The 18,591-nt window shown below is 39.7% G+C and overlaps 1 protein-coding gene across 1 annotated transcript in view; it reads left to right on the top strand.

Moving 5' to 3' along the window:
* The window catches only part of AP1G1 (adaptor related protein complex 1 subunit gamma 1), an 89,762-nt gene that overhangs the window by 12,219 nt on the left and 58,952 nt on the right, over positions 1 to 18,591 (top strand). The window contains exon 2 of the mRNA XM_003481797.5: positions 13,851 to 14,054. Coding sequence (XP_003481845.1) covers positions 13,854 to 14,054 — 201 coding nt within the window. The 5' untranslated portion in view covers positions 13,851 to 13,853. The remainder of the gene's footprint in view (positions 1 to 13,850; positions 14,055 to 18,591) is intronic.

Genomic DNA, 18,591 nt, shown 5'->3' with positions numbered 1-18,591 from the left:
TGTGGTGTAGGTCGCAGATGCGGCTTGGATCCCGCATTTCTGTGGCTGTGGCATAGGCCGGCAGCTACAGCTCCAATTAGACCCCTAGCCTGGGAACCTCCATATGCCGCGGAAGCAGCCCCCCAAAATGGCAAAAAGACAAAAAACAAAACAAAATTAAAAAAAAAAAAAAAGAAATTGGGTGTTCCACAGATACAATTTTATTTTAATGGACTTTCTATCTTTATTTTTTAAGTAGCTTTATTGAGATATACCAAAAAATTGCACATATAGCACATTTAATGTATATAATTTGAACAGTTAGGATATAATTTTGTTTCGTTTTTTTCCTGCCTTCTGCCTTAAATGTAAAATGGTGATCTTTTTGAATCATTTCTTGATGAAGCAGGGACTTATTATGAAAACTAAGTAAGGGGAGTTCCTTTCATGGTGCAGCGGAAACGAATCCAACTAGGAACCATGAGGTGGTGGGTTCAATCCCTGGCCTTGCTCAGTGGGTCAAGGATCCAGCATTGCCGTGAGTTGTGGTGTAGGTCACAGATGTGGCTCGGATCTCCCTTGATTGTGGCTGTGGTGTAGGCCGGCAGCTGTAGCTCCCATTAGTCCCTTAGTCTGGGAACCTCCGTGTGCTGTGGATGCAGCCCTGAAAAAAACAAACAAACGAAACAACAAACTAATTAGGGTACTGTTTGTAATTTGTTAATATTCTTAGGGCTTTGAGGGTATTGAATACTTTTTGCTAGTACACTAAGTAGCCTCAGACTGCTATGCTCTGTGACTGTGTAAGCTATATGTTTTAATTTTGGATTTTTTTAAAGTTGTAAATTAAGGTAATTACTGTGGAAGTCTAAGGCAGATTTACTGGTGATTTGATCTTTTCCATTTTGAGTAATCAATTTAAAAGCTTTTTTTTTTTTTTTTTTTTTTTTAGTCTTTTGTCTTTTTAGGGCCACACCTGTGGCATATGGAGGTTCCCAGGCTAGGGGTCTAATCGGAGCTGTTGCTGCCAGCCTACACCACAGCTCACGGCAACGCTGGATCCTTGACCCCCAGATCCTCAACCTATTGAGCGAGGCCAGGGATTGAACCCGCAACCTCATGGTTCCTAGTTGGATTTGTTTCCGCTTCGCTATGATGGGAACTCCTTAAAAACTTTTAATAGTATAGAAATCTATAAAGTAAGAGCACAAACTTCATTTTTTATTTTTATTTTGATGATTTTTATTTTTTCCATTGTAGTCGGTTTACAGTGTTCTGTCAGTTTCTACTGTACAGCAGAGTGATCCAGTCACATACATATATACATTCTTTTCTGCACATTATCCTTCATCATGTTCCATCACAAGTGACTAGATGTAGTTTCCTGTGTGGTATAGCAGGATCTCATTGCTTATCTACTCCAAATGCAATCGTTTGCATCTATTAACCCCAGACTCCCATTCTATCCTACTCTCTCCCCCTCCTCCTTGGCAACCACAAGTCTGTTTTCCAAGTTCATGAGTTTCTTTTTTGTGGAAAGGTTCATTTGTGCCATATATTAGATTCCAGATATAAAAGATAGCATATGGTGTTTGTCTTTTTTTTTCTGGCTTATTTCACTTAGTATGAGAATCTCTAGTTCCATCCATGATGCTGCAGATGGCATTATTTTGTTCTTTTTTATGGCTGAGTAGTATTTCATTGTGTATGTATAACACATCTTTTTAATCCATTCGTCTGTTGATGGACAGTTAGGTTGTTTCTTGGCTATTGTGAATAGTGCTGCAGTGAGCATAGCGGTGCATGTATCTTTTTCAAGGAAAGTTTTGTCTGAATATATGCCCAAGAGTGGGATTGCCGGGTCATAAGGTAGTTCTTTATTTAGTTTTCTGAGATAATCCATACTGTTTTCCATAGTGATTGTACCAATTTACATTCCCACCAACACTGTAGGAGGGTTTCCTTTTTCCACACCCTCTCCAGCATGTTATTTGTTGATTTGTTCATGATGGTCATTCTGACCAGTGTGAGGTGGTAGGTACCTCATAGAAATTTTGATTTGCATTTCTCTAATAATTGGTGATGTTGAGCATTTTTTCATGTGCTTGTAGGTCATCTGTATATCTTCTTTGGAGAAAATGCCTATTCAGGTCTTCTATCCATTTTTTAATCGGGCTGTTGGATTTTTTTGTTGCTGAGTTGTATAAGTTGTTTGTATATTTTAGAGATTAAGCCCTTGTCAGTTGCATTGTTTGAAACTATTTTCTCCCATTCCGTATTAGGTTGTCTTTTTTTTTTTTTTTTAAATGGTTTCAAGATCTGTTTTCTTGATAAATTTTCAGTTGCACTATAAAGTATTGTATAGAGACAGTGTTGTGATATCAGATCTCTAGAATTTATTAATCTTGCTACTGTTTTGAATGCTTGTTTTTGTTATGTACACCATTTTTGTTTCTTCCCTTGCCGTTAGGTGACATTTTAACTACCATCAGTATCACCATTTTTGTTTCTTCCCTTGCCGTTAGGTGACATTTTAACTACCACCATTTTTGTTTCTTCCCTTGCCGTTAGGTGACATTTTAACTACCATCAGTATCCTTCCCTAAAACAGCTTCTCTATCCTAGCTTCTACCCTCTTCACTTTCCCCTTCAGTTTTTTAATTTGCTCTATTCTGGAACAAGCTGAATAAGAACATACAAATAGAGTAAAGTAGATGTTCTGTGTAAGACGTGCGTTGATGTGAGATGCTCTCTTTTGGCTGCACAAGATTATAAAAATGTGTTTTGAACTCTCAGCTGTGTTCTGTATAACTGAGTCATTACTATACCTTATATTCTTACCAGTTTTTTTTTAAGGGATAGAGTTTGTTATTGTTATTTATGTTAGGTGGTTATTTTAAGGAATCTTGTATTTTTTGGGTATTTTGAAAAGCATGTAAAAACTTTGAAAAAGTAGGGAAATCCTCAATATTGTAATATAAGCAAGTAGGTTTTGTAGTCTGACGTTCGCTACATTGGTTAGATGTATTTGAATCTAATTTTTAGAAATCTTTCAGATATAAAATATATGGAAAATAATAAGTATTTACTTACCTGCTACCTAGTCTAAGAAATAAAACATCAGTATAGCTGACAGTTCCTGTGTCTCACTGTCCCCTGTCATATTCCACCTCCTCCCCAGTGTGTCGCTGCGTTGGATTTGACTGTTATCTTTCACATGCATGTTCTTATTCTCTTACTACATTTTTTTTTTTTTTTCTTTTTTGGTCTTTTTGTCTTTTCAGGGCCACACTGCAGCATATGGCGGTTCCCAGAATAGGGGTCCAATCAGAGCCACAGCTGCCAGCCTACGCCGGAGCCTCAGCATCACCAGATCCAAGCCGCGTCTGTGACCTACACCACGGCTCATGGCAACGCCGGATCCCTAACCTACTGAGTGAGGCCAGGGATCAAACCTGCAACATCATGGTTCCTAGTTGGATTCGTTTCCGCTGTGCCACGATGGGAACTCTTCTTACTACATTTTTTAAATTGAAGTATAGTGGATTTACAATATTTCAGGTGTACAGCAAAGTGATTCAGATACACATTTTTGTATCACATCTAAAGAATAGGTACTTTCAGGAGTTTCTGTTGTGGCTCAGCAGGTTAAGGACCCGGCCTTGTCTTTGTGAGGATAGGGTTTGGTCCCTGGCCTCACTCAGTGGGCTAAGGATCCGGTGTTGCTGCAAGCTGCAGCATAGGTGGAGGATGCGGCTCAGATCCATTGTTGCAGTGGCTGTGGCATACGCCTCAGCTGCAGCTCCAATTCAACCCCTAGGCCAGGAACTTCCATATGCTGCAGGTGTGGCTTTTTAAAAAGATAAGATACTTTCGCATGTTTTAAATCTTTATAAATATTAATATTGTGTATCTTTCTGCAACTTGTTTTGGATCAGAATTAATTTATGCAAGGATAAGTTGTTCATATATCCAGCATTATGGCTAACGTTTGTTTAGTGCTTATGGTATGCCAGGCACTTTGCTAAGAATTTTACGTGTTCTTTTTTTTTTGGTCTTTTGTCCTTTTAGGGCTGCACCCATGGCTTATGGAGGTTCCAGGACTAGGGGTCTAATCAGAGCTGTAGCTGCCAGCCTATGCCACAGCCACAGCAACACAGTATCCAAGCTGTGTCTGCAACCTACACCTCAGCTCATGGCAACACCGGATCCTTAACCCACTGAGCGGGGCCAGGGATTGAACCCGCAACCTCATGGTTCTTAGTTGGATTCATTTTTGCGGCGCCACAGTGAGAACTCCCATGTCTTCTAGTTCTAATTACCTTTCTAAAATTTAGTAATTGTGTACTGGTACTCTGCTACAATTCTTTTCCTGTATGGGATTTTGGAATTGTTGGGCTGATTCAGAAATCACTTAATTTCACAAAAGAAAAAACATAAATATATTGAGTTAGTTTGGCCATGACAAAATTTGGCTTACCATAAATATAATTTCCTGTTCTGTCATTGATTAGCAGTTTCTGCCTCATATTGTTATGTGGCTGGAATTAAAAAATCTGTTTTTCTTAATTGACTTTGAGTTCTCAAGGATAGAGACCATGTCCTTGCCAGTTCCCAGTACCTATTGCAATGTCTGGCATAGAGAAGGCTCAGCAAATATTTGTTGAATGAATGATTAGTGCTTTCTGGTATAACGTGTTTCCTTGTAACAAGGAAACTTAGGTCATCAGTGGGGGTAGTGTGACTAATTGAACAAGGAGGAAAAAGAAGAGGTGCATGAAGCTAACTTCTCACTCCGTATTTTTTAAATTCTCCCTTTCTGTTTTGAAATGGATTTAAACGATGCTTATGTTGATGCTATTTGTAATTTGTATTTTCTGTTTTATAACTGTAGTCTGATGGGCTCTGAAGTGTTATAAAGTTTTTTTTCCCTCATTTTCTGATTAAAGACCTTACTTCTGTTGCTTTCTGAATTCAGGATTCTCAAACTTAATGGCTGTATTTCAGTTAAGTACAGTGTATGATATGATATGTTTGCTCCTTATTGAAGGTTGGCGTATTCATTTTTGTCCTTGAAAGTTGCTTTTGTTAGCTCAGTCGTAACCAACCCGACTGGTAGCCATGAGGATGCTGGTTCGATCCCTGGCACCGCTCAGTGGGTTAAGGATCTGGCATTGCTGTGAGCTTCGGTATAGGTCGCACATGTGGCTCGGATCCAGCCGTTGCTGTGGCTGTGGTGTAGGCTGGCAGCTGGAGCTCTAATTCAACCCCTACCCTGGGAACGTCCATATGCCACAGGTGTGGCCCTAAAAAAGAAAAACGATAAAAATAAAAAAAATTTAAAAATTATATCGTCCTTCTGTAGAACTACTTGACTGTACAAGCAGTCACGTGAAGGGACTACATTTGATTTATAAAGAATGATACTTTTATTTATTTGTTTTTTCTTTTTTCGCTGCCCCCTTGGCATATGGAGTTCCTGGGCGCAGGATCTGATCTGAGCCACAGTTTCTACCTAAGTGACAGCTGCGGCAACGCCGAATCCTTAACCTACCATCCCAGTGAAACTGCATCCAGCACTTCCAAGACACCACTGATCCCATTGCTCCACAGTGGGAACTCCAAAAGAATGATACTTTTATGGTAGGATGGTATGTAATGCGACCATCAAATATTTGTTCTCATAGATTTTTTTTTAAAGCTGATTTTATGCCCTCATTTTTCACTTAATGGAACAGAGACTTGGAGAAATCAGATGGCTTGTCCTCAGTTGCTTGGCTGACAGTAGTCATTGATTATTAGGATCTTTGATCATTTCAGCTCTAACGTTTCTCTTTAATATGTTCTGTTCTTTATAGAAACTGAGGAATATTTAGTATGTTCTTAAGAGTATATATTTGAAAGATTTAAGACCTTTGCCACTGAAAATCTTTCAGAATGCAAAACCAGGAGTTCTCTTGTGGCTCAGTGGGTTAAGGCTCTGGCATGCTGTGGGCTTGGCCAAAAAAAAAAAAAAAAAAAAAAAAAAAGACTAGAAAGCCATAATCTCCAAGGTTTATTGTGGGAAGACTTGGGGAGGAGGCGAGAGGAGACACTAGTTTACTCAACCCAATCCTGTACCCAAATAATTTTTCTTCCCACTTCGCTTTTATTTTAATTGCTACTACTCCCAAGGCATAGTTCCTGAGGTATGTCTCCTTCCTTTCAGTGCTTTGGGCAAAATATAGACACAGATTTTTTGTTTTTTTCTTTTTCGTTATTTGAAATGACTGAAATTTTTTGAATACATTTTTCTTATATATGTAAGATAGAAATAAAGAGAAATACAAGTTCCCAAAGATTTGTTGTGTCCCCTCCGCATATTTAAAGCATGCTTTCTTTCAGTCTCAGTTCCCCTGTTTAGAAGTCCAAAAGGGATGTAGCTTAACAGCAATCTTTCTAACCTGCCTGTGTTTGGAAGGCACTGTCTTTCGGCCTGCCACTCAGGAACTCCTTTCTGGACAGCATGATACCTTTATGGTTTAGCTCAATAGAGCCCTTTTTAGTTTCCTCTTCCCCACAGGTCCCATCCCTACTTTATTAACAAAGAAAATGACTTCACCTCTCACGTGAGACCTTCTTTCAGCCATCCCTTAAATAAGGGTTCAGTGTTAACCTTTTTTTTTTTTTTTTTTTTTTTTTTGATCTGAGGTGTATGGAAGTTCCCAGGCTAGAGGTCGAATCGGAGCTGTAGCTGCCAGCCTACACCACAGCCACAGCAACTTGGGATTTGAGCTGAGTCTTCGACCTACACCACAGCTAATGGCCACTCTGGATCCTCAACCCACTAAGGAAGGCCGGGGTTGAACCCGTGTCCTCATGGGTACTAATTGGGTTCGTTACTACTAAGCCATAACAGGAACCCCTTAATTGTTGTGTTTTGAGAGTTCTTTTTATGTTCGGGATACATGTCTTTTGTTGATATGTAATTTGCAAATAACCCAGTCTATAACTTGTCTTTTTAAATTTTACTGAAGTATAGTTGACTTACAATGTCATAATTATTTCTGCTATCCAACAATGTGATCCAGTTATTCATATCCATTTTTTTCAGGTTCTTTTCCCATATAGGTTATTACAGAACATTGAGTAGAATTTCCTGCGCTCTTCAGCAGGTCCCCACTGACCATCCATTCCATGTACAATAGTATGATTATGCCTGTCTTTTTGTTTTCTCCTTCCTTCCTTCCTTCCCCACACCTATGGCATGTGGAAATTCCTGGCTGGGGATTGAAATGGAGCTGCAGCTGCCAGCCTGTGCCACAGTCAGAGCAACACTGGATCTGAGCCACTTCTGCGACCTGCACTGCAGCTTGTGGCATTTCTGGATCCTTAAACCACTGTGCGAGGCCAGGTCACATCCTCACGGGCACTATATCAGTTCTTAATCTGCTGCGCCACAATGGGAACGTATTGTATTTTACATTTAGATCAGTGGTCCATTTTTTGTTAATAAGATGTGAGATTTAGGTTGAATTTGTTTATTTTTGCTTGTGGATGTCCAATTGTGATGTGCATTGAGTTGTTTATAGTATTACCTAGTTATCCTTTTACTGTTTGTGGTGATATATCCCCTCTTTCATTCCTGGTATTGCTAATTTGTATTGTTTCTCTTTTATTGTCTGGCCAGAGGTATCAATTTTATTGATCTTTCTGAAGAACTAGTCTTTGGTGTCATTGACTGGATCTGTTTTTTGTTTTTAATTTCTTTCTTTTTTTAAAAACAATAATTGCTTGCTTTTTTCCTAGTTCTTTTGGGTTTATTTTGCTCTTTTTCTAGTGTTTTTCTTTTTTAACCCCTTTTTTGGCCTCCCCCGGGCCAGGGATCAGATCTGAGCCACAGTTGTGACTTAAGCTGCAGCTGCAGCGACAGTGGATCCTTAACCTGCTGTGCTGGGCTGGGGATTGAGCCTGCCTCCCAGTGCTTCTAAGACACTGCCGATCCTGTTGCCCACAGTGGGAACTCCTTTTTCTAGTTTCTTAAAGTAATAGCTTAGATTTTTAGATTGTTCAGATGTTCCTTTTGTTCTGGTACAAGCATTTAATGTTATACATTTCCTGCTACACGCTGCTTTAGTGTATACCTCTATTTTGTGTGTTTATATTTTCAGTATATTTACTAATTTCCCTTGATATTTCCTCTTTCACCCATGGAATCCATTGATTATTTGGGAGTCTGTTATTTAATTTCGAAGTACATGGAGAGTTTTCCAGTTAGTTTTCTGTTATTGATTTGTAGTTTAACTCCATTATGGACAGAGAGCATACTTTGTATGATTTCCATTCATTTAAGTTTATTAACTCTGTTTGTTTTGTTTTGGCTCAGGAAAATTTCTCTTGCTTGGGGTCTTCTGTAAACGTTGGTTAGATTCAGTTAGATGATGATGGCATTCAGATCTTTTATATTCTTGCTGATGCTCTCTGTAGTTAAATCCTTTACTTGGAGAGCATGTTGAAGTCTCCAACTATAATTGAGGGGTTTATTTTTCCTTTCGTATCTGTAATTTTTTTTTTTTTTGTCTGTTTAGAGCCTCACCCAGGGCATTCGGATGTTCCCAGGCCAGGGGTCGAATTGGAGCCACAGCTGTTGGCCTACAGTACAGCCACAGCAATGCAGAATCAGAGCTGCAACCGGGACCTATACCACAGCTCACGGCAATGCCAGATCTTCCACGCACTGAGTGAGGTTCGAACTCTCATCCTCCTAGACACTAGTCTGGTTCATTTCTCCTCAGCCACAACAGGAACTCCTGTATCTGTAATTTTTTCCTTATGTTTTTAGTGCTGTTGTCAGGTATGTTTGCAGTTAGGATTGTTGTATATTTGTGGTGAATTTACTCTTTTATCAAGCAGTGGGAGGGTAGAGAGTGTTTTACTCCATGCCTTTAGGATTACAGCTCCTCTGGTCAGAGAGGAGTTCGACTTCCCCACTTTTTAAAGGTTTTTGTGTGTCTGTGTCTTTTTTGGGGGGACCGCACCTGCGACATATGGAAGTTCCCAGGCCAGGGGGGAATTGGAGCTGTAGCCGCCGGCCCACACCACAGCCATAGCAATGTGGGATCTGAGCCACATGTAACCTACACCACAGCTCACAGCAACGCCGGATCCTCCACCCACCAAGAGAGGCCAGGGATCTAACCTGTGTGCCTTCTCCACTTTTTAGATGTCTGCCTTGCTCTTACTGCCATTGCTACTGCCATTGCTCTTCTGCCACAGCCACCACCTTTGCAGTATTGCCTAGGGGCAGGGTAGAGGGAAGAAAAACAAAACAAAACAGAGAATTTCCTCCTTTGTCCTTTATCTTCCTTTTCCTTTTTTTGCTTTTTGAGCCAGAAATAGGTTTTTTCTTAAGAGTTTTTTCTCTGTACTCAGTGTGCACTTGTGGGTTTTGGGCTGCCCTTGGGTCCAGGCTGGGTAGTGCTGGAGGAAAGTGATAACTTCTTGCCAATTTGATGGAATTTCTAATTCTGCTTTCTTTCTCCAGTCTGCTCACTGTCACTGACTTTTCACAGCCCTCAGCTAGCTGTGGCATGTATTTTGTTCAGAATTTATAGTTGCAAATGGAGGGAGAGAGAGGCAGGAATCTCCATGGAGTGTTGTTTATTCCATCTTCACTGGAACCAGAACTTAGTTTTGATCTTAGAATGTATTCTGAAATATACCAAAATTCTTTACTATGTAAATAAACTTTTATTTTTCATTCATGCCTATGTGGACCAAAAAAAAAAAAAAAAATGTTGCCTGCCTGTTTTCAGTAAACAAAGAGTGTTGCCCACCATCAACCATTAGCCACTGCAGGCACCAAATGGTGCTTCCTGAAGCGAGTTCTGGATGGAGAAAAATTGGATTCTGGCTTTAGACAGTTAAGATGTACCTCAGAGGAATTATTTCAATAAACTCAAAGTCTTGCATCTTTCCATACATAAAAAAGCACTAAAATCATTAACTTGATGTGTCTGTTTGTGATTAGCAGCAGTAATCCCTGAGCAAGGCCCGCAATTAGACCCTCATCCTCATGGAAACTATGTCAGGTTCTTAACGCTTGGAGCCACAATGGGAACTCCTTTTCCCCCATTTTAAAATAAGAATGTTTTATTATTGAATTGTAAAATTATATTCTGAATACAAGTCCTTTATAAGATAGGAATGGCATTTTTTTCTCTTTCTGTGCCTTGCTTTATTTTCATAATGACATCCTTTTTTTTTTTTTTTTTTTTTTTTTTTTTATCTTTTTGCTATTTCTCGGGCCGCTCTGGCAGCATGTGGAGGTTCCCAGGCTAGGGGTCTAATCGGAGCTGTAGCCACTGGCCTCTGCCAGAGCCACAGCAACGTGGAATCCGAGCCACGCAGCTCATAGCAACGCCGGATCCCTAACCCACTGAGCAAGGCCAGGGATTGAACCTGCAACCTCATGGTTCTTAGTCGGATTCATTAACCACTGAGCCACGACAGGAACTCCCATAATGACATCTTTTAAAGGGCAAAAGTTAAACATTTTTACAAAGTCCAATTTAGAAGTTCCTGTTGTGGCTCAGCAGTAATGAACCCGACTAGTATCTGTGAGGATGCTGGTTTGAAACCTGGCCTCACTCAGTGGGTTAAGGGTCTGGCGTTGCCATGAGCTGTGGTGTAGGTCACAGATGCAGCTTTGATCTGCTGCTGCTGTGGCTGTGGTGTAGACCAGCAGCTGCAGCTCCAGTTGAACCCCTAGCCTGGGAACTTCCATATGCTGTATGTGTGGCCCTGAAAAGCAAAAAAAAAAATAAATAAATAAATAAAAATTTTTTTTCTTATTTATCTTGTGCCTGTGTATAAAATCTCTATTTAACCCACATTCCCAAAGACTTCCTCTTATGTCCATTTCTTTTTTTGCTGTGTAGGTCGTGCCCTCAGCATATGGAGGTTCATTTCTGCTGAGTCACGATGGGAACTCCCACTTGTATCCCATTTTGAGTTAATTTTTGTATACTGTGTGAGGTTAAGGTCCAGGGTTAATTTTCTTCTTTCATGTAGATATCCAATTGTGCCAGTGTCATTTGTTGAAAGATTACCCTTTCTCCTATTGAATAACCTTGGCCCCTTCGTTGAAAATCAATTGAACATACATATGTATGTTCCTAAACTTTCTGTTTTGCTCGTTATTCTCTAAGTCTGTCCTTAAATTCAGTTCCACACAGTACTGATTAATGTAGCTTTGTAGTATTTCTTAAAATTAGGTAGAGCAAATTCTTCCATTTTTTTTCTTTTTTTTTTCTTTACTTATTCTTCTTCTTTTTTTTTTTTTTTTTTGCTTTTTAGGGTTTCACCCTTGGCATATAGAAGTTCCCAGGGCAGAATCAGAGCTATAGCTACTGGCCTACGCCACAGCCACAACAACGCAGTATCTGAGCTGTGTTTGTGACCTATACCACAGCTCATAGTAGCTCTGGATCCTTAACCTAGTGAATGAGGTTAGGTATTGAATCCACATCCTCATGCACACTAGTCAGGCTCCTTACCACTGAGCCATGATGGGAACTCCTTTTTCATAATTGTTTTGGTCCTCTGTTATTATTAATTATTATTATTATTATTATTTTGTTTTTTTGTCTTTTCTTGGGCCACACCTGTGGCATAATGAGGTTCCCAGGCTAAGGGTCTAATCAGAGATATAGCAGCCGGCCTATGCCAGAGCCGCAGCAACAGGGGTCTGAGCTCTGTCTGTGACCTACACCACAGCTCACGGCAACGCCGGATCCTTAACCCACTGAGCAAGGCCAGGGATCGAACCCGCAACCTCATGGTTCCTAGTCTGATTCGTTAACCACTGAGCCACGACAGGAACTCCTGTTACTATTAATTGTTAAAAAAAAAATTTAGGGAGTTCCCATCGTGGCGCAGTGGTTAACGAATCCGACTAGGAACCATGAGGTTGCGGGTTCGGTCCCTGCCCTTGCTCAGTGGGTTAACGATCCGGCGTTGCCGTGAGCTGTGGTGTAGGTTGCAGACGCGGCTCGGATCCCGCGTTGCTGTGGCTCTGGCGTAGGCCGGTGGCTACAGCTCCAATTCAACCCCTAGCCTGGGAACCTCCATATGCCTCGGGATCGGCCCAAGAAATAGCAACAACAACAACAAAAGACAAAAAGACAAAAAAAAAAAAATTTATGAGAATATGACACTAATGCCCTGAACAAAAAATGTCACTTGCCATTTCAGTAAACAAAAGATGTTACTGCTGTAAAGCCACCAGCCACTGCAGCAACTCACAATGGTATACCTTGAGGGGAATTCTGGGTGGAGAAAAACAGGGTACTGGTCCTAGATAGTTAAGATGAATATCAAAGATATGATTTCAAGTAAGCCCAAACTCTTCCCATACGTAGAAAAGCTCTAAGATTATTTATGTGAGTTGTCAGCTTTTGAGATTAGTAGTCATCTTTTTTTTTTTTTTTTTTCCTTTTTCTTTCTTTGGCCACCCTGTGGCACTTGGAGTTCCTGGGCCAGGGATCAGATCCCAGCCATGGTTGTGACCTACAGGGCAGCTGTAGCAATGCTGGATCCTTTAACCCACTGTGCCAGGCCTGGGATCAAACCTGCATCCTGGTGCCGCAGAGATGCCCCTGTTACCCTTGTGCCACAGTGGGAGCTCCAGCAGTCATCTTTTCATATTTATCTGTGTGTGTGTGTGTGTGTGTGTGTGTGTGTGGTTTTTTTTTTCCAGGAAAATCTTTAGTATATCCTGACTCCTCCCTTTTGGGGACAGTCCCTCAGAGCTGTCTGAAAGGCTGTCTCCTGGATTAAAGTCTTTGCAATGCCTTAAATAAAACATAATTCTCAACTTTTAGGTTGTATACATATTTTCTTTTTTTAGTCAACGGACTGTTTTATCTTCTGCAATGGGTTTATTATTTTTTTTTTCCTCATCACATTTTTAAAGAGTACCTAGTGTCCTGAGATGATTATATTTCTTGGAAAGGTGTTAAATCTGATAATTGGTCTTTTCTCCTAATCTCTCATTTTGTTGAGTTGAGCTTTTGTTTTTTTGGTTTTTTTTTTCTTTTTTGGCTGCATCCTCGGCGTATGAAGTTCCTCTGGCCAGGGGAACCTATGCCACAGCTACAGAACTGCCCACTGTGCTTGCTGCAAGGGAACTCCGAGTTGAGCTTTGATTGTGGTCATATTCAATATTCATCTGATACTTTGTTGAGCTGTGTTGAGCTTAACTAGAGTTGAACAGAAAATATCTTATCTTCTTTAAGATTAGACATAGGCCTTTCCTTATTAATTTAAGATTGGCTAAAGATTTGAGTTGAGGAGTTTCCATTGTGGCTCAGTGGTAACAAACCCGACAGTATCCATGAGGATGCAGGTTTAATTCCTGGCTCTGCTCAGTGGGATAAGGATCCGGTGTTGCTGTGAGCTGGTAGTGTGGCTTACGGGCACAGCTTAGATTTCGATTTGCTGGCTTGTTGTGTAGGCCAGCAGCTGCAGCTCCGATCTGATCCCTAGCCTGGGAACTTCCATATGCTGCATGTGTGGCTCTAAAGAGCAGAAAAAAAAAAGAAAATTTGAGTGGAGTTGGTTCTTAAGTTATTTTTATATTAGTGATGGGCTTTACATCATTGGTATATTCTATGTATTATTTTGCTTTAGTTAATTTAAAAAATTTTTGTGTTCTTTCCAGAAATTTAAAGAATTGAGGGGTTTGTATGTAATAGCTTTGTTGAAGCTTAGTATTACTGGACTTAGCAAGTCCTAAATTCTTAAAATCAGAAATGTGTGTGGAAAGTTGTGTGAATGGTTTTGGTAGTAAAAAATGTGAACATTTTTATTTAATGTCTTTCCATATCCAGAGGATGCCAGCCCCCATCAGGTTACGGGAACTGATCCGGACCATCCGGACAGCCCGAACCCAAGCCGAAGAACGAGAAATGATCCAGAAAGAATGTGCTGCAATCCGGTCATCTTTTAGAGAAGAAGACAATACGTACCGGTGTCGGAACGTGGCAAAATTACTGTATATGCACATGCTGGGCTACCCTGCTCACTTTGGACAGGTAGGCTGGGCTGAGACTTCATCTAGCAGGGTACTCTTGTTTGAATGTCAGTAGGTCAGGGACTGTAGTGTTTCCTGTCAAGGAGGACAGATGCTTTTGATGTCCTTGTAGTTTGATTATTGGGGAACTGAGGATAGAATTGAGAGAGAAAGCTGCAGACCTGGGAAGGCATGATATTGCCATCAGTTGTCCATTCCATAGGGAATTTCTTGTTCATGTGGATTAGAGTATGTCTTGATGGTGGCAGTGAATTTAAAGATTAACCAGGGTTAACGAGTAGATTATGATTATTCTGTCATATGGCCTGGACTATAATGAGTAAATATTTAAGAAAAGTTTGCTAAATATATTTTTAATTATTTTCTCAGTGCATGATATTTATAAGAAGAAACACTCATGAGAGGTGTTTTTAAGTAAAAGAAATTAGGTGGTTGCCAGGTAATGGCATTTCAGGATTTTGTCCTGATTACCTTATTCCATGATGATTACAACCACAGTGCAAGTCTGCCTGTTGAGTCTCTTGCACACACAAACACATACGATTTGATACAGCTAGTCTGTGCATGGTATTCTTGATTAGTGCTTTCTTTTTTCCACTTTTATACATGGTAAGGGGGATTGAGTCACAGAGAAGGGTATAATGGGTTTATAATTCTTATTAATGCTATTAGATTTTATTACTCTTAAGAATTGTATGCTAGGAGTTGACGTCATGGCTCAGTGGTTAACGAATCTGACTAGGAACCATGAGGTTGCAGGTTCGATCCCTGGCCTTGTTCAGTGGGTTAAGGATCCCGCGTTGGCGTGAGCTGTGGTGTAGGTTGCAGAAAGACGTGGCTCGGATCCCGTGTTGCTGTGGCTCTGGTATAGGCTGGTGGCAACAGGTCCATTTAGACCCCTAGCCTGGGAACCTCCATATGCCGCGGGAGCTGCCCAAGAAATGACAAAAAGACCAAAAAAAAAAAAAAAAAAGAATTGTATGCTAAATAGTCTTCTTTAGGAAAAGACTGCAAAATTAAAAGAATGTGCATCAGGTTATCTTCTCTTCAGCTCAGTAACTTCAGTGGAAGAGGATTTCCCCATTCCTGAGATAAAACAGAAAAGTAATGGGATTGAATCTTACCAGGCTGACTTGCTTACTTTTATGCTCATTTTGGAGCTGGGAATGAGATCAGCCTCTTGAAATAATGATTGCGAGTGGGAGAGCATTAATTCTCCAGAGGAAAAGTGAGCTGTTAATATCAGCAGAAAGGAGGACTAGATACTAGGCAGGCAAAAACAACAGCTGTCTCCTATAAATAAACATGTTATATGCTTTTACCATATCAGAAATTGATCTAGGTGGTTATCCTTGTAGCACGTGACATAATTAGTATAAAGCAAATAGATGTTCATATATTCTTGTTGGTTAATTTTTGGGGGGGGGTCTTTTTGCCTTTTCTGGGGCCGCTCCCTTGGCATATGGAGGTTCCCAGGTTAGGGGTCTAATTGGAGCAGTAGCCACCCGCCTATGCCAGAGCCACAGCAACGCGAGATCTGAGCCACGTCTGCAACCCACACGGGATCTGAGCCACGTCTGTCTGCAACCTACACCACAGCTCACGCCAACGCCGGATCCTCAACCCACTGAGCAAGGTCAGGGATCGAACCCACAACCTCATGGTTCCTAGTCACATTCGTTAACCACTGAGCCACAACGGGAACTCCTATCTTTTTGGTTAATTTTGAGAAGACACATTAGGTTAGATAGTCAAGTGAGGGGAAGCCTCTTAAATTTTCCACTCAGAGATTACTCGTTAACATCATGGAAACAGTAGATTTAAAGATCCAAAGGGAGTTCTTTAAAGACAAACTCTTGAATTTAAAGTTGTTGGATAGGTTTAAGACTTTGGTGATATTTCATTTTGTAAACGAGCTTTCTCTATGTGTGTTTCTAAGGTTCATTTCTATTAACATGTTTAAATAAAATATGCATTCTAGGTCTATCTAGGTGGCATTTTGGGGGAACATAATTAGATAAAACATTTAAGTGTTAGATGGAGAGTTAATATTCAAGGAAATGTAAATTTTTTTTTTTTTTTTGTCTTTTTGCTATTTCTTGGGCCGCTCCTGCGGCATATGGAGGTTCCCAGGCTAGGGGTTGAATCGGAGCTGTAGCCACCGGCCTACGCCAGGGCCACAGCAACGCAGGATCCGAGCCGCGTCTGCAACCTACACCACAGCTCACGGCAACGCCGGATCGTTAACCCACTGAGCAAGGGCAGGGACCGAACCCACAACCTCATGGTTCCTAGTCAGATTCGTTAACCACTGCGCCACGACGGGAACTCCGGAAACTTAAAATTTTGATACAAAAAATAAAGATTTTTTGAAAGTGGGAATAGGAATCATAATTTTAAGGCCTTTATTCTATTTCCTCTATTTGAATAAGTCAAAACCTTATCCATATCAGTTTTTTGGTATCCTGCCCATTGGAATTGCCTTTATAATGTACCCATAAAAAGGTTTGTGTTGAGGTTCTCTTGCCTGCGTCTGTGAATCATAGTGCCATTTTCATTTATGTGTAAAACAGCTAACCTTTAATTGCATTTTTTTTGTTAGACTTGTGCTGTTCACTGTGATAGCCACTAGCTGTGTAGCCATTGGTCTTTGGAAATGTGGCTAGTTCAAGTGAGGTCAATAATAAGGAAAATAAATTTGGGGGGGACTTGATGCACTTATTGAAAATCTTTTAAATATGTTTTAGACAACTTGGATATGTGGATATTTTATCAATTGTAAATTTTGTGAGATCTTAATATAGTTCAAATATTTGGTGGATATATAGTGTACAAGTTGAGATGTGCTGTAAGTATAAAATGCATACTGTATTTAGAAGCTTCAGTATAAGCAAAAGATGTAAAATAGCTAATATAATTTTTATGTTGATTATATGTTGAAATAATATTTTAGATATATTGAGTTAAATAAAATATATTATTAAAACTAATTTCACCTGTTTCTTTTTTTTTTTTTTACTGCATATCTTAGCATATGCTATCTCATAGAAATAAAGTATGAGCCAGATATATAATTTAAACATTTCTAGAAACCATATTTAAAAAGTCTTATTTAAATTTTACGATACAACCTGTCAGGTAGGTAATATCCTTATAGTACAGATGAGGAAACTGAAATTCAGAGTTTGACTTTAAATTTACATACCTCATAAATATTAGGGAAAGGGTTAGAACTCAACTTAGTATAACCCTAAAACCTATTCTTTCTTTGTGTGTAAATCTATAAATAGCTATTTGCATTAAGTTCATTAATTCATTATCCAAATTTTTAGCCCTTGGTGTGTGTAAAGAATTTGAGATAGTGTACATTACTTGCATATTTTAAAAGAGGAAAAATGGTAGAAAGTAAGAGCTAGGAGAAGGAAGAATTCAGAACACAAAGCCAGTGTAGTTGCTGTTGGTGAGGCAGGTCATGCAAGAAAAAAAATACAGTTATTACTAGAATTTAAGAGCACAACTACAGGAACCAGATGGCCTCGATGTGAATTCTGGCTTTGTTACTTTACTGTCTGTGTGTGTTTGAGCAAGATCCTTAACCTTTCTTGCCTCTTTTCCCTCATATATAAAATGGGGACAATCCTAATATTACTTCATATGGTTATTCTGAAAGTTAAGTGAATTAATAAATGTTAAACATTTATGTTTTGTTCTTAAAAACCTGTCAGTCATTACTTATTTTACCATTTCCTCAGGGACAGCAAACAAAATTTTTGAAAAAGCACTGAATTCTAAAAGAGATGTTCTTACATGGGTCTTTTATTTAGGAGTCTGTTAGTAATGCAAGAGGTAATATCCTCAACAATTTTACAACAAAAGTATGATAGATTTCCTATAGGTTTTGTAACCTTTCACGTCTGGCTTAAACACAGCCCGGAAATAAAGTTGGAGCATCTGATGCAGTGGGTAGATGTAGGAGTAGAAACTGGTGGCTTGGGGCCCAAATTCTTTCACAGGTGTGTTTTGAATTTGCCTCCAATGTAGGAAAATCAAAGAAGTTCTCATAGAAATCTGGATTTCTGGTCTATCTTAGAAAGTCAGAGGACCTGGCAACACTGGATCCATATTTTCTCAGGAAAGTAGTAGCCTGGGGGCCTTCTTCAGGCTGGACATGCATGTGTTCTGTTTCTGTTTCTTCCCATTTCCTTTCCTGACCTGTCATTAACAGTCTTTCCTTTAGTATTAATATAGTATAGTATAGCATACCACTTCCTTAGGTTCTCTAAAGTTTTACAGTATTCCCCATAAGATCTTAACACATCTTTGGGGAAATTTCTTCATGGGTTCTTTGAAGCTCTTGTTCCTATCATAAATAGTATGCTTTAAAAATTTTAATACTTATGTCATAGGTATATGGAAATATGACAGATTCTTGTCTGTTTATTTGCCTAGCAACGTTACTGAACTTGGTTCTAAGAGTCCCTGTGGACTCTGTTGTTTCCATATAGTCAGTACTACTGTCTGCAAGTGTTTTCCGTCTT

Source organism: Sus scrofa, chromosome 6 (genome assembly GCF_054392235.1).
Source record: "Sus scrofa isolate SSC_HxYL_T2T_F1_AM1 chromosome 6, Sscrofa_HxYL_maternal_Yorkshire_Landrace_v2.0, whole genome shotgun sequence".
Taxonomy (NCBI): domain Eukaryota; kingdom Metazoa; phylum Chordata; class Mammalia; order Artiodactyla; family Suidae; genus Sus; species Sus scrofa.
The sequence above is the reverse complement of the archived record's forward strand: the minus strand, read 5'-3'. Positions and strand labels throughout refer to the sequence as shown.